The following is a 27843-nucleotide window of genomic DNA, read 5'->3' as shown; positions in this document are numbered from 1 at the left end:
TCTCTCTCTCTCTCTCTCACTCTCTTCTTGCTTTGCTCACTTCACCCGTTATCTGCAATAACCAATTCGCTAATAGACATCTTATTGTGCTTCATTATATTGTACTTGATATATTGTGTTACATTATATTTTGTTACATTATATTGTGTTACATTATATTTTCTTACATTATATCGAGGCACAGTGGCTGAGTGATAAAGAGTTTGGCGTCCAAACCGAGGGGTCCCGAGTGATGACTGGGATTTTTAGTTTCCGGATCTTTAGTGGGCCTTTAAGTCCACCCACATCTAATGGGTTTCTTCTTCTAGCCAGCTTTTTGTTGCTGAGCTGTCAGCTCTTTTGCAGACTGTGCCAAGGAAAAATACCGTGCTGTTTTCTTCAGTTGTACAGCACTGCAGTACAGGCATCTAATGGGTACCTGTCATAAGTTAGGGAAAAGTAAATGTTGGTCGTTGTGCTGACCACATGACACCCTCGTTAACCGTGGTCCACAGAAGCATCATCTGCCCCATAGATCGCAAGTTCTGAAATTGGAACTTAATGTAGCTTAAAATTATATTATACATGCATTATATAGAATTAAGCAGTATTACCCGTTTTATATCGTATTGTCTTAACGTATACTTTCTTTAATAGTTACAACAAATAGCAGATTGAGAAACAGACAGTCGTATGTTGGATACACCTTTCGTCTATTAATTTTGTGATAGTGTTTATATTACCAGGTTTAAACCATTGACAAGGATATCAAACTTTCACACATCTTAATAAAAGTATTAAGAGCACTGCTAGACGTGTGCGTTGGGAATAGCCCTTATATCAACAATGACATCAAAAAGCTTAGCTATAATTGACTAGTAACAGGTGTTCAGCGTAGGTTTAGTTAAGCCTATTTAGAAAGGAGTAAACGAAATCTAGGGGTGTAACCGAATGTGGGTTCTCTTACAGGATACAGAACAGCTCCCCCAACCCCCTCCTTTTTTTTTTCCAATAGTTCAAATGTCGTAATTGCGTGAAAGCAATTTTACGACAATGTACTGCTGACACGTACGTGAGTAGTGTTTTATCCAAGACACATTCACACACACACTCACACTCATCTTCAAAGGCCAATTAAATCTATTTCTATGGGGTGCCAATTAAATCTGCTTCTCCTATGGGGCGCCGTGAAACAGTTTGTGACCTTTTGATTGTTTACATAGAGCGAGGACCAAATGTTTTGTCGGCGTTTAGGCCAGAGGGGGGTAGGGAGAGGCGGTGAGGGGGGACAACGAGAGAGATGGAGAGAGAGAGTGAGGGAGAGAGAGAGTGAGGGAGAGAGTGAGGGAGAGAGAGAGGGAGAGAGAGAGAAAGACCAATGAAACAAGGGTTGAGGTACGGTACACCACACAATGTCGCAACTGTAAATAAAACAGTTCCACCAACAAAACGACATCACGTCACGTGGTATATTTGATAAACTGGATCGATGGCGTCTGCGCAGCATGGGGACGTCTAACATCATTGATGTTTCGAGAATACAGACATCAATGATGTGCTTTCACAAAATTAACATCATTGAAGTATATCGGAAATACAGACATCATTGGTGCGGAAATCACTAACATTAAAGAAATACTGAGATCAATAAGTTATGTACCTTGTAATGTATCTTGTTGACTCAAGAAATGTTTAATGTGTCTTGTAAACATAGCAACTGACACCTAGTATTCAATTATTAATTAATTCAATAAAATTATCCTTTTATGAAACATTCTCTGGAAGAGATATTAACATTTTATTGATTGAATTGTTGAATAATGTTTTAAATAAACAAAATTTAAAATGTAGTCCTAGATCAGTATTTCTCAAACTGTTTCCCTAATGAACACGTTGCTATTTCAAAAAAAGACCAGTATTCCAGTAGTTCGTGGAACACCTCGGTGAACACTAGGGTTCCGCGGAACACAGTTTGGGAAACACTGTCCTAGATAATTAACTTTTGATCATTAGTAGCAGTATCCTCATGATACACACCGGGGGTGTCTATGGCGATAAGCTCCCATTGTCTATAAAATACTCCTAATGGCATGCATCTCAAATAGCATTTGACAACTAAGTCCAGCACCTGGCCTGCTCGTGTGGCTTAGATACTAAGCCTGAAGAAACTGCTCTTACTAACAGATGAAGGGGTGAAGGCGGATACCTGGCGCCACAAAACCTGAAGCTTCGGGCAGATGGAACTCGTAAGCCTAGTAAGGCAATTCATCTAGAAGAGGGGTACTCTGACCTCAAACCCCCGCTGCCTTGCGGTAATAAGGCTTCAGGAGACAACCTCGAGGAAAAGTCAGGAGTGAAGTCCCTTAGACGTTGGGAGTATCAACTATGACATTCCCTCCAGAAGCCTCTACAACTGAGTTGGCGCCGAATGCGAAGCGTTCCTTTGAATCTCATCGGCAATGTCGAGAGAAGGACCACGACGCATGGGTCAACCATAACCCCTTTATTTAAGACCCAGGAATGTGCCCCGGAGAGGAAACTCTGGTGCTATGATGGCAATAGACTCACACAGGAAAGTTGATAAAGGTGGTCAAGATTGGAGTTTTAAAATTGGTTCAATACTGCATGAATGTTGGAAAAAATTATTCTAAGACAAAATTGGTAACGAAACTGTGAGAATTATGTTATGGGGGCAAAAGCATTTGTCGATTCGATTGTAAAAAAGGGCTTATTTGTTCTTCTTACATGGAAAGCTACAACAGGTTAGATTTTCTTAATTTTCGTCAATCCATAGCGGGACAATATGTGATAAGTTAAGTCAGATAGGACTTTGGCTTTTATATAGATAGATATTTAATTGTCAATAATAGATGTTTCTGAATTTGAATGAGATACTAGAAACAATATTTAAAAAAACCATAACAACAAATTAAGTCATTGATACACTTACACCAGAGGCGGACTGGGTGTTAAGATCAGCCCGGGCATTTCTATCAAATCCGGACATCAAAATGTATATCATTTCAGGAACATCCACTTCTACCTCTACCTGTCCTCAAAATCATTATGTTAAGTTTGAAAATGTATCGATAACTGAAAGCATGTATACAATGAACAATATCTTTATAAGAAATATAAGACCTATGTTGCTTTTTAATCGCTAAGTGTGTAGGACTTATAAAGATGAAGCTTACCAGTAGCACTGTCTACGAATATAGGCTATTACATTATTTTGGAAAATGTTTTAGATTAAATTAGTATTACATTGTAGAGTCTGTAAAAGATTTTTCTCACGGGGCCCCTTTTACAAGAGAATATTATCAAAACCATTAACAACCTAATACGTTCATTCATGAGGCCGTTTGGATGGCCCTACAGGCCCATTTGGGTACCGGCCCACCGGGCATTTGCTCAAATGCCCATTTAGCCAGTCCGCCCCTGACTTGCACACATAGACACAGCCAAAAACACGTAGATCTTGATTCCCACTGAAACCTTCGAGTGCTAGACACCTGATACACCAAATCATCTGCTAGTCACGTGATACGACTAGTCATCCATTTCTCACAAGCGATATCTTGTTAATTGGTCCATATTTTTTCACCTTCAAATAAGCTTCTAACGTCCCAGACCCTCCCCCATCCCCCAGACACACACACAAACACCTCTACGCTTCTGATTGTTTTCTACCCAATTCCGGAAGTCGCCTACTCCATAAAATGACCGCCGCAAAACAGACGCCTGGCATTAATAGCTCCGTGAAAGCACTGGGTCAATCATAGAGCTTCTTGTGGGTGAGTGTTTTTCACGTGCGTGAACGCGCGCGCTCATTGCGTTCTTTCCACGATACTGTTTGGCTTGCTGGCATTAAGTGTCGTTTTAGTCCTTGTTTCCCTAGTGTCTATGGGGCTGTTACACAAATGTGATAATTTGACTCACACATAGAATTTTCCTCGACTAACGCTACTAATTGAAAAGTGCATGGAATAGAGTATAAGACTGATGCGGCTGGGTTATTTGCAGCACTGGAGCGCCGCGGTGGTTTAGTGGTTAAGAGCTAACTTCGAAGCTGGTGTCATGGGTTCGAATCTCGATGAAGACTTGGATTTTGAATTTCAAGATTTTTAGGGCGCCCCTTTGTCCATGCAACTGTAATGGGTACCTGAATTTAGTTGGGGAAGGTAAAGGCGGTTGGTCGTTGTGCTGGCCACATGACACCCTGCCAATTAACTGTTGGCTAAAGAAACTGATCACATTAACATCATCTGCACTAGAGATCGCTTGGTCTGAAAGGGGAACTTTACTTTACATTGGCAGGACGGGGGAAGGCAGTTCAACATCAAACTTTGAAATAAATAGTGACAGTACAGAATCAAGTGATCTGACGATACAGAAGCACCAAACAAATCAGGCTATACAAACAATACAAACATTTCAAGCACAATTTCTGCAAGTTACATTTGAACTCGCTGCTTTCTCTCTACTGTTTCCTGTCACCTTTAATCGCGCCTTTCTCTCTGTTGATTTAATTTCTCTGTCTGCTGTCTAAACTCCACACTTATATCTCAATGACCGCAACACAGAAGGGGAGGTGAGCTTGAAGGTGAAGGCTGCTGTTACCTTTACTGGTAACAATGGAACAAATTTCTAGGGAACTTATGTAGAAACGATACATTCATTTGAAAGGGTTTTTATTTAAATATCTCCATCTGATCTTTTGAAATTTTAGCATTTCAGTAGCTCGCTTTTTTACTTTTTTCACTTTAAAAAAATACAAACAGACACACAGTCACACAAAACTCCGACACACACACACACATGAGCAGACACACTTATCAAGCGCGAATTCTCTGATCACGTCAGACTATCACAGAATCCTTTTCCTCTGACAAGGTGGAAACCAAATTCACAATTGTCTGGTCAAAGCGTCACTCAAGACCAACACATTTGTCTGGACTGACCCTGTGACGTCTTCCATAAAAAGGAAACATGAAATGACATTGTTTCAGTAATAGACATAACTTCATTGAAGGTCATCGTTTCATTGTAGGACATTTTGCGTTGATAGACATTTCATTGAAGGACATTGTTTCATTGTAGGACATTTTGCGTTGATAGACATAGTTTCATTGAAGGACATTGTTTCATTGAAGAACAATGTTTCATTGTAGGACATTTTGCGTTGATAGACATTTCATTGAAGGACATTGTTTCATTGAAGAACAATGTTTCATTGTAGGACATTTTGCGTTGATAGACATAGTTTCATTGAAGGACAATGTTTCACTCGAGAACATTGTTTTATTGATGTGGTTGTTGATGTGGTTGTTGATGTGGTTGTTGATGTGGTTGTTGATGTGGTTGTTGATGCCTTTGATCATGTTTTTTTTTTGTTCTCTATTCCCTTTAAACCCCCACCCCACACCACCTTTCCCCAACAAATCTGTAATCGATTCTGATGAATTTGATTCCGGCGATTGGTGCCTCCGGCCTGAAGGGATTAATTGCTATGCCACAGAGGAACAGCCTGTCTACACACCTGAGTTGAAAGAGATTTACTTTTGTTTTTAAAAGACACTCCATAGGGAATTTTCTTTTCCAGTGTGATAATTAGAGCTTACATAACAAGTTGACTAGGAGCTTACATAACAAGTTGACTAGGAGCTTACATAACAAGTTGACTAGGAGCTTACATAACATGTTGACTAGAAGCTTACATAACAAGTTGACTAGAAGCTTACATAACATGTTGACTAGAAGCTTACATAACATGTTGAATAGAAGCTTACATAACAAGTTGACTAGGAAATTTCAAATGTATGATTTTGATTACAAATAAAAGATTAAAATAATTTACTTTCCACTATTACGCACACACACATACAATTACATACAGACATTAACTACATTTTAATTATTGATTTGCATTTTCTCCAGCCAACCTTAGCTGATCTATTTGTTAATGGTACGCAAACTAGGAGACAGACTCTACGTAAGAGCCTGTATAACAATTGGAACACGCCCTTCCAGCGGTATTGTACCTATACATCTCTAATTGAGCATCAATCTACTAGAGACATTAATAGCAATATTGCAACAACAAAAAAATTTAATTATACGACGTGCGTCTAGAAAGTAGGACCTTTGACCTTGCATCCTGTTTTGGCCGTTGGTATCTGCAACAATATCGATTCAAAACACACATTTGAAGAATACATTTCAATACATCTTCACCAGGAGCTTCCATCTTTCTTGACCTCAGAATGTTCCAATGTCTTACTTATGATTCACCATCTGTTGACCAGCTCCATGCCGTCTTCCTGGATAAAATGACCTCACGACCATCAAGGCAATGACTGAAATACCTGCTGGACTGTCTCTGATGTCTCACACACTTCAGTGCAGTAATTGAAGCTCATTTGAACTGTGATGTTCTTATTGGGAAAAAATGGTACATTATGGACGCCAGGAGAATGAATTCGAATTCTGACGCTCAGAATGCAGGATAACTCTTACAGTGCTCCCTCAGGCTGTATGAAGGATCGATGTCGTACTTTTTAAAGTCTACGTGGAGGGTCACAAGGTTGAGGGTCATAGTAAAACACCGAGGACTGCAAAAACCTAAAAAGGGACATAATGTAGGCTGCATTTCCGCCCACAATGGTGCAGGGCCGGTTTGTCATGGTAAATAGAGGAAGATAAATCACAGAACAGGTAGGCCTATCTAACAATTTTCATACAGAATTCTCAGCTCACCTGAACTAAATTGGCACTCATCTACGTGTAAACTTTAAATTCTCTAACTGTAATTTATTATTTATGAGAAACCAAAGATGTTTTGTTGAGACTTATTTTAAATAATTATTTTGTCGTTTTTGTTTTGGTCATTAGGTCCTTTCTTAAAATCTTTCAAAATGAAAATGAAAACTTGCTTATGCTTCTGAAAGCAGCAGTGCTCTAGCTTAGGGCCCCCACTTGCTTCCAGCGATATTTTCAATTATTTTGAAGAAAGAGCTAATAAAAAATTGCCTTAAGCTGCTCTCTACAGTTCCATCTTACAGTCTGTTTATAATGACATTAAACCAGTTGTGGCCTTGCAACCGATAGTGCCTTTGCAACCAATACTGTCTTTTTTCCTTTACCTACCTAGAGCGCTAAAATGACCATGTGGTTGGCTAGGGATGTCACTGAAGACCTACATTGTAGAGCCAGCCCTTACCATCACTGAACACCTCCCCTTCCCTCTCTCCTAGGACCGCCACCTTGCGGTCGCCATTAACCTTTTTATTGCGTAAAGAGAGTTGGAGGCGCGGGTCCAGAGCAACAAGTCTAGTGTGAATGTGAGTGGAGTGATGAGACAGCACTGTCACAGATGTACGCCAATATTATATTTATACTAATTAATCCTGGCTTCATTTCCTCCATCCATAACCTACCCCACCCTCATGATAGCCCCCCCCCCCTTTTTTTTTTTGTTTTTGTTGTTTAAAAAGTAGGTTAAATCGAAATATATATGTGTGTGAGTACAGTAGTTTAATGTGTGCGTGTTTAGAGGTTGAATGTGTGTTATGTGATGGTTGCACATGGTGAATACACTTAAGTGTACTATACTCTTTACGAAATTGTATTTTTCATGTATATTGACTACATCTTAATGTAGGACTATTGGTAAAATTAAAAAAAAAATACAATGTTAAAAATGTATGCAAAACATATAAACTATAATGATGTTACACATTTGAACATTAGCTCCCTGTATCACATTAAGATTATTAATAGTACACACTAAACGGCCGTAGCACCGATTGTCACCCTGAAGTAATAAGGTTGTTTCTAATGTATTTTAATTTTCATGTATCATTATCATAATACATCGACTGTTACTCAAAGCTAAATTGAAGTCAACTACGAGTATTTATTGAATAGCAACTCTATTAACTAAGATTACCACAAGCTCACAAAGCTGCTGTAGTACACATTTCAGTCCTAGCTGAATTAGAAAAGGGTAATTACTGACAACTTACTCACAGCCAATGGCTTGGGGGGATAACTATTTAACAATTATTGGCACATAGAGTTATTTTTATTCCTAGGCGTATACGATTTAGGAGAAAAAATATGTAAGGAATTTATTTGTCAAGCTGTATGTGTTTCTATTATTCGCAAATAAAGATCTAAACTATTTATACATACAACTTTGAGATAAGTTCATTTTCTTTCAGATATATTTTGAACATGCACCAATCAAATAGGTCCAATAGTAAATTAATGGCATGCTCAAATTACGTTCTGGGTGTTTTCGAATATGAATACTCAAGAAAAGAGGATCTGTTAGAACTTGCATTTTATGATGTATTTGCCTCAACGCTTGATTTTGGTCATTGAAACCATTCCTTTGAAGAATCTCTTATTCAGAACTTATATCCTATGAGAGGGGCAACAAGGGATTTTGTGTTGATGTTAATCACTTCATAGACAGAATACATGGTCTAGAGACAAACAGAATACAAAGTCTAGAGACAAACAGAATACAGAGTCTAGAGACAAACAGAATACAGAGTCTAGAGACAAACAGAATACAAAGTCTAGAGACAAACAGAATACAGAGTCTAGAGACAAACAGAATACAAAGTCTAGAGACAAACAGAATACAGAGTCTAGAGACAAACAGAATACAAAGTCTAGAGACAAACAGAATACAAAGTCTAGAGACAAACAGAATACAGAGTCTAGAGACAAACAGAATACAAAGTCTAGAGACAAACAGAATACAAAGTCTAGAGACAAACAGAATACAAAGTCTAGAGACAAACAGAATACAAAGTCTAGAGACAAACAGAATACAAAGTCTAGAGACAAACAGAATACAAAGTCTAGAGACAAACAGAATACAAAGTCTAGAGACAAACAGAATACAAAGTCTAGAGACAAACAGAATACAAAGTCTAGAGACAAACAGAATACAAAGTCTAGAGACAAACAGAATACAGAGTCTAGAGACAAACAGAATACAAAGTCTAGAGACAAACAGAATACAAAGTCTAGAGACAAACAGAATACAGAGTCTAGAGACAAACAGAATACAAAGTCTAGAGACAAACAGAATACAAAGTCTAGAGACAAACAGAATACAAAGTCTAGAGACAAACAGAATACAAAGTCTAGAGACAAACAGAATACAGAGTCTAGAGACAAACAGAATATAGAACAGAATATAAATATATATATATATTGTTATGCTCCAATCAGAACTATGCCATCATATGCAAGTTACCACAGCTGCTCGGCTTTACAGACGCTCTTGAAATAACTAAGATACGCTTTTCAAACATTTAAAACGCTTTTCAAACATTTAAAACGTTTATTTACAAGGGAAAATGGTCGTCGAGTCTTCTCTCTAAGCGTCACTATCTTACTTCCTTCCTAGCGTCCCTTAACATGACGTATTTCCTGTCTAGTTCTCTCTACTCTTTTTGTCTCGAGATTAATACACAAAATTACTCTAAATACATATCTTAACAATATACAGTGCTTTTTTGGTAAAAAAAAATGGGTACCGGTACTGAGTGATTAGGTGCCGGGTACTCAGTAGTTGATTGCCTAACTCTTAACTACTAAAAATTAAAAATATATTGTTGTAACTCTAGGGTAGGCACTCAACATAAAGGCAGGCAACTTAACACAGTTTAACAGGAAATAATAGTTGTGTTTATTCACTAGGGTAAACACATAACATCCTTCAGCTTCCTCAGAGTCTCGCTACTAACTATACCAGTCCTTTGCTACTTAACCCGAATGTGGACCAACGACAGCCTTCCCCGCTTCGCTCCAGGTCCCTTCTACAACCTTCAGGCAGCACAAAAGTTGGCTTCTTAGTTTCCCAAACATTCAGACTCTTCACAATCCCTGATGCAATGTTCTTCTCTCCATTCTAGCGTCTTCCTGTTTACGTTCAACAGTGCGCTAGTGCGCACCTCAAGCACTGGTGCAAGGCAGGGTTACAACAATACGTTAAAATACAAGAAAGTAATAATTTTTTTCAAAAAGGTGCCGGTACGCCGTACCGGTGCGTACCGTCACAAAAAAATAACCTGTATAAAGAAAGTATTTTGAAATATTGTATCCTAGAACACCAAGTGACAAGTCTGTAAAGTCAGAACACCCTCCACTGACATTGCATTAAAGCACTCAACAAATTGGTCTTTACGATTATAGATTGTCTGCGAAAGTTAAGTGCTTGGTCCTTGTCCAAGCCACATGTCACCATAGTTTACAGCAACACTTTACAACAGTTCACAGTTGTTGTTTTTTAAAGTGAGGGGGGGGGGGGAAGAAACAGCAACAGTAGAGCGGAAATCAATATTTCAACAGACAGCTACAGACTTGTCTCTAAGTGCGCGTGTTAATCCATTGTGTTCGGGGTATACATAATACATATGTATGGATGTAGCGCCACCACAACAGCCAGTTCCCTCCCCTCTCAGACGGTGGTTAAATAGCGTGTAATGAGAGACATTCTCTTGACAAGATGGCGTCTAGTTCTAGTCTACCTTCGCCTCTAACTCTCTGTACATTAAGCTCAGGTAAAAAAAAAAAAAAAAACTATCCGCGAAACGTCGTCAGTGGCGTAGCGTGCTGGGGGCTGGTATCCATTTAAAACAAAAGTTCGACCCTCTCTAAAAAAAAATACTACACTTTGCTTGTTCTCCTTACGATTGGAGACAAACTGAAGACATCGATGATTAATTTATAAGTCCTCCAAGTGTAAGGAGATCTAACGTTTGAACTAGTCGTTCATTCAGTTCAACAGAAATAAATACAATTTGGTGGTCGTCCTTTCTTTGCTCGAAATGTTTGATGTACAGATATGGGAGGTGTAAATGAGTGGCATTCACCGCTTGCTTTCCTATCAAGAGGGCGTGAGTTCGAATTCCAAGCTGAAATGTTTCTCGAAACGCCAAAAGCATGACGGGAACGTTGTAGACCACCCCCCACCTTCTCTTATGTCCACTAAAGAGTTTTGACCAAACGTCTTTGATAGTGGAGGAAAAAAACCGGGCGTGTGCGTAAGAAATTTAATAAACATAATATAGACATTTTGTTTTATATACGATACTTAAACATTCGCTTTTGTTCCGGCTTCTAATAAAGCTAAGAATTTCAAATTTCCTCGTCAATGATGAAGCATCGGGTATTGTGAAATACTTTCTTGGAGTTAAGCGTGAGCCACATTTATTTGAAATACTTTCTTGGAGTTGAGTGTGAGCCACATTTATTTGAAATACTTTCTTGGAGTTGAGTGTGAGCCACATTTATTGTGAAATACTTTCTTGGAGTTAAGCGTGAGCCACATTTATTTGAAATACTTTCTTGGAGTTGAGTGTGAGCCACATTTATTTGAAATACTTTCTTGGAGTTGAGCGTGAGCCACATTTATTTGAAATACTTTCTTGGAGTTGAGTGTGAGCCACATTTATTTGAAATACTTTCTTGGAGTTGAGCGTGAGCCACATTTATTTGAAATACTTTCTTGGAGTTGAGTGTGAGCCACATTTATTTGAAATACTTTCTTGGAGTTGAGTGTGAGCCACATTTATTGTGAAATACTTTCTTGGAGTTGAGCGTGAGCCACATTTATTTGAAATACTTTCTTGGAGTTGAGTGTGAGCCACATTTATTGTGAAATACTTTCTTGGAGTTGAGCGTGAGCCACATTTATTTGAAATACTTTCTTGGAGTTGAGTGTGAGCCACATTTATTTGAAATACTTTCTTGGAGTTGAGCGTGAGCCACATTTATTTGAAATACTTTCTTGGAGTTGAGTGTGAGCCACATTTATTGTGAAATACTTTCTTGGAGTTGAGCGTGAGCCACATTTATTTGAAATACTTTCTTGGAGTTGAGTGTGAGCCACATTTATTTGTTGAAGTCTTCGTTAGCACATTTCTTGTACGTTAAGTGAGGTTTTTTTTTTGTTTCAGCTGATATGCTTTATTTCTTTGGCAATAACTTATCTTATACATTACAGACGTTCCTTCAAAACAGAAGATAATTACGTCCAACGGCTACGCGTTGCACGTGCTAATCTAGTCGTGCATGTAAATTAGAATCTTAAATGCTGTTAAGTCATTCATTTTCTTGGCTAATATCAAATAGTTTCACAATTTTTTTACAAAGCTTATATCAACTCTGTATTGTATATAGTTAGTACACATTCTTTCTCCCATTACCCATTCATAGATCAAGTTGAAACTTTGCACAAGTATTCAAACTAACAGGAATCAATCGAAAAAATGGATAATTTAATTTAAAAAAAAAAATTAATTTCGTTTTATATAGAGACAGTACTAGCTAAATGGTAATGGACTGCTTACTCGATGCAAGAAAGAAAATAACATTTCATTTGAATGGGGCTGTCTCCGAAAGATCCTGAAAATCACGTCATAAGAAAGACTAAGAATTGCGTGGAGTTCAATATTCCCGGACCACGGGCATCTATTTAATGACAGTAAATGTTACTTAAGATGAGAAAAAAAACATCGAATGGACGCTGATTATGTCCTGCACTTTGTAGGTCAAATTGTGTGGTCATGTCCAGGCCGATTTCAATACATGTTAATTTCCTGTTCTTTTAACCCGACTGATGCCAGTCACCAATATGAGTTGAATAGTTTAATGACCAGAACATCAGTAATGATCACAAGAAATTAGTTCAGAAAGTGAGTAATTGAAAAGTTATCAAAACACTTTAGGAGATTGGAAAGAAAACAGAGATGAGATGTTTCTTCAAGAATTTTGTTTTGTTTGTTTCATTCACTTCTCGAGGTTTTTGTTTTCTTCTTAAAATCTTCCTGTGTTCTCCTCTCCTCTATCTAGAGCAGCACAAAGTACAGTAACTCAAAAAAAAAAGTTTTACTCAAGGGTAATAACTGAGTTGAAAGACGAGTTATGAAACTTGACGTGATAGAGAAGAGAGTGAAAAGATGAAAGTGACGCGTCATGGGGAGGTAAATCTGTTGACTTATTGGCCATCACAACCACGGAACCAGTTCTTCCCCCCCTTTCCCCCCCCCCCCACCACAAACACCCTGCAGCACTTCCCCTTGCATTATGGTAACCAACACGTGGGACTCTTCTCGTTTACCATCGCCCGTCTGCTCATCTATAACCCATAAAAATGATACCGAGCCCCGTGATGTAACAGGAGTATGTAAAGCTCTGAAATCAACTCAGGAGTGTCAGAGTTTAATCGGGAGGATCTTTATGGCAAATGAATGGGCTCTAATTATGTTTTGGGTGGTCAAAGGAGTTCATAATTTCCAAAGGATAAGTCACTTAGTTGTGGGGGCTAAGTGGTAACTCTTCCAAACCAAGGGACCCGGGTTCGAATCTCAAAGACCGTGTTTGGGATTTCTCGGAAGTTCCTGAGTCCACCCAACTAATTAACTAACATTAGTTGAGGAAAGTAAAGAGGGGCTGGTCGTTGTGCTGGCCACACGACACCCAAGTTAAATGTCGACCATAGAAACTGATGACCTTCACATCCGCTGCCCAATAGATTGCAAGGTCTGAAAGGGGAGACTTGACTGTTGTTAAATCACTTAGTGACAACAGTTATCCAAGACAGAGTATAACTTACTGTTACCTTTGTTATTGAATAATCTATCGCGTTAGGATTCATTGTCCATCTCTAGCCCTTATCTCACCAGTCAGTTTGTTGGGGGGGGGGGGGGGTGGAAGAGCTACTATTGTGGGTATCGTGGACAAACCACTTCTGCCAGTCTTTATACATGTTTTTGTGTTTTGTTTTTGTTGTTTTTTTCACTTATTTTTCTATGTCCTGATGTTTCGAATTGAAGCTATGTATTCTAGGACTGATCTCTTTTGACTGAACATCTGTAATTTTTTCCTAGAAATTTGACAGTCTTATGGAAAAAAATAGTTAATTGTCCAACCAAACAGAGAAAACTCTGGTTTGACCGTTATAATTTTTAATGTATAATCATCTTAAAAATTAAATTTGGCTTAAGTCTTTTTTATCGGTGATGGGGATAGGGGTGGGCAAAATGTTCTTTTTTTATCTACCATCCATTAATTAGTAAAAGCAAAATAATCGCTCTATACGTTTTTAATGGAGGATTTTTTTCCTTTTTTTTTAAAGTATTTTTAATTTTTTTCCTGTTTAAAATTTTAGGAAACTATATGCTTGGGCGTAACCAGGATTTTTTTATCTTGGGGAGGAATAGAGGCGCTCTTTAAGATGGTTAATGGAGGAATCGTCTTTTTTTTTTTTTAAGTATTTTTGTTTTGTTTTTCTTGTTTAAAATTTAACAAACTTAATCTTACAATACTCATTATGTATAGCAGCATTATGTGTAGCAGCACTATGTGTAGCAGCATTATGTGTAGCAGCATTATGTGTAGCAGCATTAGGTGTAGTAGCATTATGTGTATCAGCATCATATGTAGCAGCATTATGTGTAGCAGCATTATGTGTAGCAGCATTATGTGTAGTAGCATTAAGTGTAGCAGCACTATGTGTAGCAGCATTATGTGTTGCAGCATTATGTGTAGCAGCATTATGTGTATCAGCATCATATGTAGTAGCATTATGTGTAGCAGCATTATGTGTAGCAGCATTATATGTAGCAGCATTATATGTAGCAACATTAGGTGTAGCAGCATTATGTGCAGCAACATTAGGTGTAGCAGCATTATATGTAGCAGCATTATATGTAGCAACATTAGGTGTAGCAGCATTATATGTAGCAGCATTATATGTAGCAACATTAGGTGTAGCAGCATTATGTGCAGCAACATTAGGTGTAGCAGCATTATGTGTAGCAGCATTAGGTGTAGCAGCATTATGTGCAGCAGCATTAGGTGTAGCTATTGTCTTTAAATTGAGACGAAGACATGAAAAAAAACTTTGGTTCCACTTTTCTAAGTAAAGAAGTTGGCCGTTACTTCTCGGGCTCAGAAATCAATTCTATTGTTTCTCCCTGCATGACTGGTCTGAACATTTTTCCATCACTTGCAAGAATAAGTTAATGGGCAATAGGGTGTAGAGCACTTTGTTTGTTTTGTAAACACAGGCTAATAGAACCACTTCCTGGCCTTAAGCTGGGGTCACGATAACACTGCCTCCAAGTACACTCATTGTTCTGAGTAGTATGGACGCTGCGGACTGGGTGAAACGTTTAGTTTTGTTTTTTAAACTTTCATTTCAATACACAATTGGGGCCAATGAGTCCGGTTCATTTAGAAGACGAGCTCTGCTTTTGTAGGTTCTTTATTACTAACAAGATTCATTATTATTATCATCATCATTATTATACTATTATTGTATACATTTATGATTAGCAGGATATAGGAATTGAAGAATAGATAAATTTATTCAAAAAGGCAAAACCATTTTTTGTTCATGAGAAAATTGAGGGAATGATAGAAAAGGTGTAAAAAACTTTTAGAGATAGCACGTTAGAATATATACATTGTTCCCGTGAGTTCCTAATATGTTTCTGAAAATAAGATTTTTATTGTGTTTTGCTTGAATAATATGTGCTTGATAGCTGTATAATCGATTGCATATTGTAGCAGAAGTAAATTGGTCTTCTGTTCAAGATTAACTTAGCAGCAACTTATTATGACGTTGTTGATGTTTCGTACAAGACAATGAAATAGATAATAAAGAACTAGTGTCAAGTTAGAACTTGTTAAACATCCATACGAAAAGGAAAATGGGGAGGAACTCCACATAGGTATGTGATCAATCAGTCCTAGTCCGTGTCAGCAAGTCATTCCGTGAATTAAATCAAACCCAAACCACGCCAGTCAGCCCATTACCTAGTAGCTCTTATCAATTTGTTACTTTGTCATGTAGTTAGTCCCTAGCCTTGTTGGTTTGTCATACAGTAACCTTTTAGTCCAGTTGGTTTGTCATACAGTAACCTTTTAGCCCAGTTGGTTTGCCATACAGTAACCTTTTAGCCCAGTTGATTTGTCATACAGTAACCTTTTAGCCCAGTTGGTTTGTCATACAGTAACCTTTTAGCCCAGTTGGTTTGCCATACAGTAACCTTTTAGCCCAGTTGATTTGTCATACAGTAACCTCTTAGCTAGTAAAGCATAAGCCCTGAAAAGATTTGAAAATATGAAAGTAGCAGTCAGCACTCTATGTTCATGTGTCACATAAAATGGTTAGGGTTATAAAGTTACAGACACATGTCATGCCCCAAACCTCATTTTAAACTGCTAGATAAACAAAACAAAACAAAACAAAACATGTCTCTATAGCCAAACCTTTCTTCAAGAAGTTTTTCAAAACATTTCCAAGTCATCAAATGGACAGGTCGTACAGGGAGAGTTTATTTGGAAGTCATTGTAGATCTACTGGCTGATAGTGACATTCAATACTATAAAATGGGTGCCCCAACATTAAACTCATATGTGTCATACCATGTTAGTAACTTAGTTATGGCAGCACTTGAGTACACCCACTACAGTATTTTCAATGAAAATTATGATTTGAGTACGGCGAAATAAAGATAAGTTTATGCCAGGCTCGGACCTCTGATTGATCTATAAATAAAGTTGTGGAAACAGTTCAGGGCCATCGAGATTTTAAAATAATATTTGGACCCGTTGCGAAAACTGGTCCTGTTTCAGATGTGTATTTAAGTATCAACTAGATCTTGTATCATTTGAGCTATCACACCTACACGGAGAGTAATGTCCCTATAGAATGGCGCGCATGTAAATTGTGTTGACATAGAATAGAACTAATGAAAGAAAAGGGAAAAACTTGAGAGCGAGACTTCAGATTCTGTCTGACGGGTTTTCTCTGTTCACTAGACTACTGAGTATTTACCTGGTAGGTAAGTTTGACTTTTATTTGCTCTCAAGTCGACAGTCTGTCAACTCTCGCAATGTAATGATAGAATGGTCAGGACCAAAAGAATCTCGGCCAGTTGTTGAAGGTCTCCCTAGAAGTAAATACATTAGTGGAATTGCGTATACACTGTTGTATGTTGTAGGCGAAGTAGTCAGTCAAAAGCATTTAATGAAGGCTCAATGTCATCATAAAAACAACCATTCTACATGTTTACATATTTCCTTTTAACTATACATTTGAAACAAACCAAAAAAAAAAACTTATTGAGTCTTTCAAAGCCGCAGAAAATTGAAATCTATTAATTGTTGTTTCAAACAAAAAAAAAAGTCTTCTGTCGACGTTGTAAATTATGAATATGATAATTACTTTCAGCTTACTCAGTTCAGAAAGGTCCTCAAATCCTCAGTCAAAGTTCTAAACACTCTCAGAACTTAGGACGTTCGAATTAACTCTTTCCCTTAGTTAAGAGAAAAAGGTTAAGAGCAGTCACGTGACCAAGTGAACCAAAGTTTGACATTCATCAAGTGGCCGATAAGGGCATGACAATGGTATGATCTAATAAAACCCTCTTTTTGCACCTAGATGGAGTTACTTCCCAAAGATTTTGTAGCCCAATAAAAAGGGAAGATGATTATTCTCCGAAACAATCCATGATGCAATTTAACAGTATGAGGAAATGTGTTTCTTGTCAATACTTTAGTCTCGTTGATGGCCATTGAAATGTCCTGTTTGCGTTATCTCTTTAGAGCCTCTTTTCAACTTTCCCAATAACATTAGATGACACACAACAAGGAATGACTAGCCGCCTACCTTGAAGAGAGAAACACTAACAATTAGTGTACTTCACTTACAACATCAAAGTTAAAGTTAGACACAACACAACAATACATATATATATATGCGTTCATTTAACACAAAGACATACTTTTAAAGTCAAGTCTATGTGCTGACCACATACATTTGACGGTACACGGATGTACTCACAGAAACTAACAACACACCTAAAAGTGCTGGAAAATGTTTCTATAAGCTTACAAAACATTGGCCTGTGTTCACAATGGATGTAGGTCTATGTGTTTGTTTATCACTGAATAGAATTGTGAAGAACTGCTCATCTTACAAAAAGCAAAATATTTAAAGAAAACTTTAGAAAACAAAGCTTATATAAGGGAAAGAAATGCACATTCCCATCCATATGTTTCAATACTGTAAGATTTATTAATTAACACTAATTAATTGATTAATTGTTGTTTTTTTTGTAATGATTCATGTTTTGTTAGGTACAAAGTATAAGTGTGCAAAGTTTCAACTCGATCCGACATTTGTAAGTGGGAGAAAAAGCGTGTAGAAAATTTGTACCAGACAGACAGACGGACAGACAGACAGACGGACGGAGTGAGTTGATATAAGCTTTGTAAAAATTAAAAATGCAATTAATCCAACAGGAACTAGTATCATCAATTACATATAGTAATGTGAACTCTTTTCTACAAACTCAGTGGATCAGAGTTTATACTGATGGTTTCTCTCATAAAGCCACCACAAATGGAGGAGCTGGAAAACTCACTGAATGGCCCAATGGAGAGAAACTAGACAAAGCCACTGCAACTGGAGAGCTCTCTGACAGCTACAGAGCAGAAAGGGAAGCACTAGAACTAGCAGCTACAACGCTAGCTAATCACCCAAGTACCCCACACAATGCATAAACAATCGTCCAACGCTAGGAAAACTCTGATTCCTCTTATATAAAACGACTCAGGACAGCACATATAAAGCTCAACAACAACAGCAAAAAAAAATGTTATTCAATGGATACCAGCACATATTTAACTAGAAGGAAATGGGAAGGCTGACACACTTGCACAGAATGGGAGAACAAATACATACCTGATGATTGCACTCTATCACTATAAGTGAATAGATTAAACGTGAAATAAACTGTGGACAAACCGAGTCACAAGAAAGACAACACCTGTTAGAAGTTATCCCCACATGACCAACGTCAAATCTTTCGTCCCAAAACCGTGCACCACAGAATGAGACAACATAAGAGAAGAAGAGAAGATATGTTCCGGAAGCTCACAATTGGAACTAGCGAAATTACTCCTCTCTTTTCCTCCAAACTAAATTTCAATCTCTGACATCCACACGCTGTATTTTTGTACACATTTTTTCTTATACAAAGAAGCACTAGAAAAATAAATTTCTAAGTAAAGCAAATATCAGATCAACACACAACACAAACAATGAAATGATTATCGCAGCACCTAATAGCACTAGCAGCTTTGCTCTACAATGATGCATTCTTAGGAGGCCCTATTAAGATATTGGCCTTAATACACCTCTGTAGGAGAAAAAAACTTTAGGGAGAGTTATCGTATCTGGAAACCACTGAGCAGTTTCTCTCAAACATATGATTTGATTATCTGAACCCCTACAACAGGAAAATAAGAGCACTGTCAATGAAATAGTCAAGAGGGGGGGGGGGAGGAAGAAAATTAGGAGCAATAATGTAATGGTAATTATCAATCATTCCGTCAAGCAAAGAATTTGAGCATTACATAAGATGCACGGACACAGAGACCAAGCAAAGTGTCAATAAATAGGAAAAATATAAAATTTTTAAAAAGTTATAATTCTTCTGCATATGTAGCAGTAAATGTGTGTATAAATACATAAATAAATAGTATATATATAATTAATTATATTTAAAAATCTGAAATAAGTAATTGTGGATCTAATCAATTACGAAATGTAGTTCTGCTTTTTTTTTCATTAAATAACAAAAGCTAACCAGATGAAGAAAGTATTTGCTGTGGAATGTTGTTATTTTTTTTTGTATTGGTCTTTAAAATAGTTTCGTTATGACGTGTTCTCTTTAGGTCAGTCCCTGGCTGTATTTACTGAAACATACAAAAAATATCTCACAACTCAAAATTGAAACTGAAATTATTTTGCTTCTGTACAACCAGATGCTCCATAAGTCTGCAGCTTCTCTAAGCTGAGGTGAGCTCTGAGGTACTGAAAGGTTTAATCCTTCAGCAATAATAAGATAAGAAAACCCAGCCAGTTCGCGGCGTTTTGCCTCATAAATTTTGCTCCTATACAGATATAGATCTAGTGACTAGGCTAACTCGTCACTTCTCTGGTCCTGCAGCTAGGAATTTCAACAGCACCGCTGTAAATATGCAGGTGTTGGCGGTGGTGAAACGTTGCGAGGGAAGTTAGAACGAGAGAAGATTTTCAATATCATTTCTATTTTCATAAATGTTATTCTTCTATGGAAACTTCTGTATAGAAACTGGTCAGAAATGGAGATGGATTTCTTAGTGAAGTTTGAGGGACTAGGTGAACATAGTGAACTAAAGATTATAGATTAACTGATTACAAACTGCTTCACTAAGCATGCGTTTAAAGATGTCGCCTCGAGGGTCACAGGTTCGAACCCTGCCCAACGTTAAGCCCATGTGGTACAGATTGGGCTACGATAGCCTTCCTTTCAGCCAACATTCTGAAGCTACACATTCAGTCCCATCATTGCTTAAAGCTAGTGGTCAACTACTTACCTATCATTCACTGTAGATGTGAAGTATTCTCTTAAATGTACTTGTTATACATTCGCGAGTCTATCTTCTCTTGCTTTGAACAAAGTTGACTAGACTGTTGTATAGCTAGATCTCCTCCCATTAACAATCCATTGGAAACTTGTGGAAGTAATAAAAACACCGCACATAAAGCACTAGAATTAGCTCGAGAGCAACAGTGAGAAATACACATTCAAATCCTACCACAAAGGAACTTGAAAAGTTGGACAGATTTACACAAGAAAAGTTTAATAATCTAACTGAAGAAAATTTTCCGTTTGTGAACAACAAACATGAATCATAAACACAACATTTTTAGGTCCATCTACTTGGAAAGTGTTCGCAACTTAATGTTGTTTTTATTTTTGTGTATGGCTAACTACAAAGTTAGAACGCGATGTTAAAAGCCAAAACGAAATGAGAAAAAACATTACCTCTTCCTAACGCGCTCGTCACAAGATTGGCCAGGTGAGAGCGAACGTGCCGGCGCGAGCTAGGAGATGTGACACCCAAGTTACCACTAGATGAGACGAGTGCGCGGGCGCCCGTGTTTGTGATGTGTTTTTTTCCTGAATATATTATTACTGTTATCCCCCCATCTTTTTTCCCCACTCCCATTATTAACACCCATTCCACTCTCGATTTTTTTAAAAAGTGTTCTGACAGTTCGGTCTCTAAGGTAAACAAAACAAATGCAGACAACAATACATAAGTAAGGGAAACAATTATCCTGGGTATGTGAAAATGTTGATATATTGTTGACACTAGGTATGATACAGATAACGAAACAAACAGTGACAGAGCAAAGTTTTGTAGTGTTGTATTCCTTCATACACATCCTCAAGACTGTGAAAGCTTCAGACGCTAAATCTAGTACAAGACTACAAGTAGACCTACTTCGAGTTTAACGCCTCCAAATGTTTGTTTCCCCCCGTATTTTCCCATTTATTCTCGTCTACTTTGTACTAGCTAGTTATTTCAGTCTTTCATCTTTTTACTATATTTCTAAAGACTAGCGAGACTCTGGCCTCCACGGGGGGGGGGGGGGTCTCACAGAGTAGATTCAGATCAGAGGGAGAAACAAGGCAACTTTTCTAAACATCAATGAATGAAGGATGAAAACGTTTTTTTTTTATTTCTAAGCAAAATCTTTTCATTGAAGGAGCGTGGTGCCTGAGTCTTTGGTTTCCGAATCGAGTGGTCTAGGGTTCGAATCTACTGTAAAGACTGGGAATTGGATTTTTGGAACATCCCTGAGTCCACACAACTCTAATGGGTAGCTGACATTAGTTTTGCAAAGCAAAGGCTGTATGCCAACTATGCGTCATTCGCCCTTATATAATGGTAGGTCTGAAAGGGGTTCATTACTTTAAGACCATTTAATACATTATGACTTATGTCCTAAATGATCAATATTGGCATATGAAGTGTTGGCTAAACTAATAGGCCGAATTTAAATTTAAAAAATATTAAAATTTTTCGAGTAACTTTGAAAGTGCTTAGTCTTCAGGCGGATGAATACTAAACTGTTTACTGCCTTTGTTCCTGTTGTTTTAATCCTCTTTCAGTTTGACCTAAATCTCATTGAAACACCAATAACAAGTTCAAGTACTACGACTCATATGTCCTGATCTTTAGCTTTATGTTCGACTCTTCACTTCAATTGCATTTTGTCTTTATCATCTAAAGCAGCGGTTCTCAACCAAGGGACGAGACCCCCTTTGGGGACGAATAACGATTTGCCAGGGGTCACCTAAGACCATCGTGAGAGGAATTGAATATTGTACTCACCGATGCATCTGGTTAAGATATTGATCCTAAAGTTGTAAATATGTTCCAACATTATTCCAGAAACTGTTTCGTCTTCTCTTCATGCTTGACTTTGTATTTATGGTCATGGTTTCAAGACTGTTGTTCTAAATGTCTCCATAACATTTCGTATAAAATGACAACTCCTATCACTGCTGCATCGGGTGAAAGAACCTTTTCCAAGTTCAAACTAATTAAAAACTATTTGAGAACGTCTATGTTGCAAGGACGCCTGAACTGTCTGGCAATGTTATCTGTACCAACGAGATCTCGTCCAATCTCTAGATGATTGATAATTAATTAAAGGCTTTGCTGCCATCAAAACACGAAAAGTTTATTTATGTTAAAGATTTTATGACATCTGCACGCATATGTTCAGAAGCTTACGGAAGGCTAATTAAACGCTATGGACATTCCGTTACATAAATTTCACTTATTTGTTAATTTATATGTACAGGCTAGATACAGGAAGGTTTTAATTCGCGACGTAATTTAATGTTTGGTCCTTATTTTTTTGTTCTATTCTATTTTTCTATTTCATTTCGGACCACCTTATTCACTGCGCCTAGGACCTCCAATTACCTAAGCCCTGAAGACATGTTAAAGCATGGTAATGTCCTTTCTCAATATGCCTGGTACTTTCGTCTATGTGTTTGGCGGACCATTGGCAGATTCTTTATAAAACATTGTGGTAACGGTTAACATGAAGAACAAAAAAAAAAGCATTATGCAGATATAAATGTAAAGTAAAGGAGATTAAGTTCACTCAATGGATAGATGTAGATTGACATGAAATAGCGAAGATTCAACTCTTAACAACAGAAAGCTTTAAAGGAACAAAATTCTGATGTTTCGTATCTAAATAACATTAGGCAAGCTTTAAAACTTTTAGGGAACTCAATTCTGATGTTTCGTATCTAAATAACATTAGACAAGCTTTAAAACTTTTAGGGAACTCAATTCTGATGTTTCGTATCTTAATAAGGAACATGCCCAGTTTTTGTAAATTATTTATAGATTTAATTTTTTGTTGATGCAGGATAATAGGTCAACAGGATTAACTTTTTTTTTTGGATGTTTTTATAAATGTAAGATGGAGATTTATTTCCTCACAAATATACTATAGTAGGGCTTACGCTAAAAAAAAATAATCTCCACATAAACAGTTGTTCCTACCAACAAAATACTACAAACAAACACACACACACACACACACGTACGTAGAAATATCAGTAAACAGTCCAAAGCTTAAACATGACACTATACCACTAACGAAACAGACTTCGCATCAATTATTTAAACCAGACGGAAGCCAACGTGTTCGTAAAATAACGAGATTGATTGTAGATGTAGCCTATTGATAAGGAAATAGTAATACCATTTGACCTCACCCCCCACCCACCCACGAAACAAAAACAGAAAAAAACTTTATCTTTAAGAAACTTTATCCTTTATAGTTTATACTGTACAACGGACGCTAACAGAAACGAAAGCTTAACCAAATACTTACAGGGGTAACTGCAGCATAAATCGGAAACAGGATTTCAATTAAATATCAAATAGGTCTTCTCACTAGATAAACTGTTGTACATGTAAATCTGGAAGACAAGAGGAATAGATCTACACATAAGCATGAAACCTGGGGCTCCGCCTAGCGAGCAGTTAGAAAAACAAAACAAAATTGTAAATTGATTGTTCACTCACGCACTGGCCTATATTTTTATTCTTCTTAACTTTTGTTTCCTTAAAAGATCTAGATCTGTCAGTTTCAGACAGGTAGTTTCGAATTAACCATATTTGTTACCTCCCCTGACATTGTGAAATAAAGAAACAAGTAAAAAAACAAAACAACAACAAATAAATGATAGTGTAGTTTGTTTTATGTCCAGCGGTTATGCTATTTTATGTGGGGTTTTATTTTTTTGCAGCAGTTCCTTTTTTTTTTCCTTCTGCAATCAAGTTGTGGGATTTCTAACAACTGAAAGTGATCATTTGGAAGGTAATTCTGGCCGTCATGGAACGGAAGCGTAGGATTGCTGGTCTAGTTTGAGACATAGATTATTGAAGGAAACTGAATTGTTTAGCAACAAGAAAATTTTTCGTTGATAATTTGATCAAAGGGCTAAAAGTATACTGCCAGGATAAGTTCGAGTCTTTAAGGGTTTTATTTCTTGAAGCTCTTCTTATCGTTTAGTTTCTTCAATTCCTTCAATTATAATTCATTAGCAGAATTCACATTATAGAAGTAGTAATAATACAAAACATTCTTTCATCCTGTCACGTGACAAGTGACACCTCATTGTTCACAAAATGAGGACAGTTTTACCTATCTCAAATCAGGTCACGCGTTTCCACGCTTAAATGCCAGAAAGACGCCGATTAAAACTTAGTTCAAGGCTACAGCAGGGAAACATAATTAGGTTGAATTACAAAAACAATTAAGAGGAAAAATAAATGTAAGCGGGTCAAGGATGGGTATTGAGATGTCGTAGTTCTTTATGCTACGGAAAGATATAAAAGGAGGAGTAGATTGAGACGAGAGAGAGAGCTAGAAAGTTAGACTTAGAAGTCGCTAGTTTAAAAGTAAATAGTTACTCATTTTATTGATGATTTTTGCTTAATCCTGTATCTGCTTTATATATCGTTTGTACCAGTGGCGTCACTAGGGTGGGTGTCACACGGTGCGGTCATCTCAGGGTGTCACCCCCTCCCCCTTTAAAAAAAAATCCTCTTTTCCCCGTTTGTTTGTTGCGCTGTAATACATATAGTTTATCAATTGTTGATTACAATGTATCTCTAGTTCACTGGGTTTATCAAAGTTAATGTCTTTAACGGTTTCATTTTTAATAAAATTCCACTTTTGTGAAGGTGTCGTTTGTTCCTTTGTCTCAAAAAAAGGTTCTTAATGTAAAAATCCTTTTTCACATGACGCCATAGATAAGCAGATGGTAAGAAACGGTTAAAGGCTTTGTTCAATGATTTAGAGATATTTTTAAGGTCTTAGTGGCATATGAATCATACACTGTCAACATTTATGTTCTTTAAGAAAAACTTTTTTTTTTTTGCCTTTAGAAGATCCCTTCTCAGTCACGTGGTATTTCTGTTTGAAGGTCGCCTTTTGGAAAACCATCATATACGCCAATATTTTGAAACTGACATCTACAATACTTCGTTGGTTGTTGAACTATCGAATTTTTCGGTTGGACTGCTCCAACTGTATCTGCTACATCAATGATTGCTTCCAGTAGGAGTTGAAGCTCAGAGTTAAAAAACGATCCATGACATAAGAATGAACCTCTTTTTCTCTTCTTGATTAGTAAGTCCGACAACTTGTGATTGCTCGCTTGACATTTTCTTCATGTTTTTTTCCTTCTGAATCACAGTGTTCTTTTTTTAGAAGAGCCTTTTTTTTAATAACATTTTGCGCTAACGTGTAAAGCTTTTGTTAAAGAAAATGTTTAATTAGTCACCACATTGTCAATAATTTAAGGATAGGCCTAGTCTTGTGTATCTTTGGCCTTCTAGTACATCTTCCACCTCCCTTCCAAAAAACAAGATAGTTAAAATAAAAGATCTTAAGCTGTGCCTCTAGTGGCAATAATTTCAGAACGAAAAAAGTACTTTAATCGTATCAAACAATGCTAAGCAAAGCGCTAATTTCTGAAAAAGAAGGTTGATAACATAGATTGAGTGAATGTTATACACATCTATTAAATAGCTATTCTGTTGGTTCGTAATACATTTCCTGAACTCCTCCAAGGTTCCAGACATTGAAGCTGCATTTTCATCTTTGAGCTCCAGCCTCATCTTTGAGCTCCTACCTCCTCTTTGCGCTCCAACCTTATCTTTGAGCTCCAACCTCATCTTTGCGCTCCAACCTTATCTTAGAGCTCCAACCTTATCTTAGAGCTCCAACCTTATCTTTGAATTCCAACCTTATCTTAGAGCTCCAACCTTATCTTAGAGCTCCAACCTTATCTTAGAGCTCCAACCTTATCTTTGCGCTATAACCTTATCTTAGAGCTCCAACCTTATCTTAGAGCTCCAACCTTATCTTAGAGCTCCAACCTTATCTTAGAGCTCCAACCTTATCTTAGAGCTCCAACCTTATCTTAGAGCTCCAACCTTATCTTTGCGCTCCAACCTTATCTTAGAGCTCCAACCTTATCTTAGAGCTCTAACCTTATCTTTGCGCTCCAACCTTATCTTAGAGCTCCAACCTTATCTTAGAGCTCCAACCTTATCTTTGAGCTCCAACCTCATCTTTGCGCTCCAACCTTATCTTAGAGCTCCAACCTTATCTTAGAGCTCCAACCTTATCTTTGAATTCCAACCTTATCTTAGAGCTCCAACCTTATCTTAGAGCTCCAACCTTATCTTTGAGCTCCAACCTTATCTTAGAGCTCCAACCTTATCTTAGAGCTCCAACCTTATCTTAGAGCTCCAACCTTATCTTAGAGCTCCAACCTTATCTTTGCTCTCCAACCTTATCTTTGAGCTCCAATCTCATCTTTGAGCTCCAACCTCTTCTTTGAGCTCCAACCTCTTCTTTGAGCTCCAATCTCATCTTTGAGCCCCAACCTCATCTTTAAGCTCCAACCTTATCTTAGAGCTCCAACATTTTCTTTGAGCTCCAACCTCTTCTCTGAGCTCCAACCTTTTCTTTGAGCTTCAACCTCATCTTTGAACTCCAACCTTTTCTTTGAGCTCCAACCTCATCTTTGAGCTCCAACCTTTTCTTTGAGCTCCAACCTCATCTTTGAACTCCAACCTTTTCTTTGAGCTCCAACCTCATCTTTGAGCTCCAACCTTTTCTTTGAGCTCCAACCTTTTCTTTGAGCTCCAAACTCATCTTTGAGCTCCAACCTCATCTTTGAACTCCAACCTTTTCTTTGAGCTCCAACCTCATCTTTGAGCTCCAACCTTTTCTTTGAGCTCCAACCTCATCTTTGAGCTCCAACCTTTTCTTTGAGCTCCAACCTTTTCTTTGAGCTCCAACCTTATCTTAGAGCTCCAACCTTTTCTTTGAGCTCCAACCTCTTCTTTGAGCTCCAACCTTTTCTTTGAGCTCCAACCTCTTCTTTGCGCTCCAACCTCTTCTTTGAGCTCCAACCTCTTCTTTGCGCTGCAACCTCTTCTTTGAGCTCCAACCTTTTCTTTGAGCTCCAACCTTTTCTAAACAATTTAAGAAATTAAGTTGATCTCATCAGTTGTTTTTTCGTCTCCCATAAAATCGTTGAACTTCTGAATCTAATATCTGTGTGTGCTATGTTAGGTGTGCTATGTCAGGTGGGTTGTCAAATAAAATACAAAGGTGCTTACAGTCATTCTGACACTAATATCTTTACGTCGTTTGCTAAAACATGTATAAACTTTTTAACACAACCAATGTACTTTCACCTATGGGTTTTATCTACATAACATCTCCATCATCTCAATGAAATTCTTTATTCAATAAAGACTCGTCGTTAATATGGTCACGAAATGTCAAATATTCTGCTTTGTATAGAGAGTCCTTTCTATATATCTTTCTTTATATCAATCATAGCAACGACTTCCTTGTCCATTGTATTTGTA

General features: G+C 37.5%; 2 protein-coding genes across 8 annotated transcripts in view; both read right to left on the bottom strand.

Moving 5' to 3' along the window:
• Positions 1-20950, bottom strand: part of LOC106073399 (ras-specific guanine nucleotide-releasing factor 2-like) — a 189979-nt gene extending 169029 nt beyond the window's left edge. For 4 of the 7 annotated variants that reach the window (XM_056024471.1, XM_056024509.1, XM_056024505.1 and 1 more), the window contains exon 1: positions 20440-20946. The gene's annotated coding sequence lies outside the window, so the exon portion shown is untranslated. Of the gene's footprint in view, positions 1-20439 lie in introns of all 7 variants that reach the window. The other 3 variants (XM_056024519.1, XM_056024529.1, XM_056024538.1) reach the window with 2 other exon arrangements.
• On the bottom strand, positions 14300-27137 carry LOC106073398 (histidine-rich protein PFHRP-II-like). Its single transcript, XM_013233928.2, has 2 exons — positions 27000-27137; positions 14300-14875 (listed from the first exon to the last, which is right to left on the bottom strand). The coding sequence occupies exons 1-2, from the start codon at positions 27135-27137 to the stop codon at positions 14300-14302; spliced, it is 714 nt and encodes a 237-aa protein (XP_013089382.2).
• Positions 27138-27843: the final 706 nt, after the last annotated feature.

Source organism: Biomphalaria glabrata, chromosome 1 (assembly GCF_947242115.1).
Source record: "Biomphalaria glabrata chromosome 1, xgBioGlab47.1, whole genome shotgun sequence".
Taxonomy (NCBI): Eukaryota; Metazoa; Mollusca; class Gastropoda; family Planorbidae; genus Biomphalaria; species Biomphalaria glabrata.
Note: the sequence above shows the minus strand (reverse complement) of the source record. Positions and strands in the feature narration are given on the sequence as shown.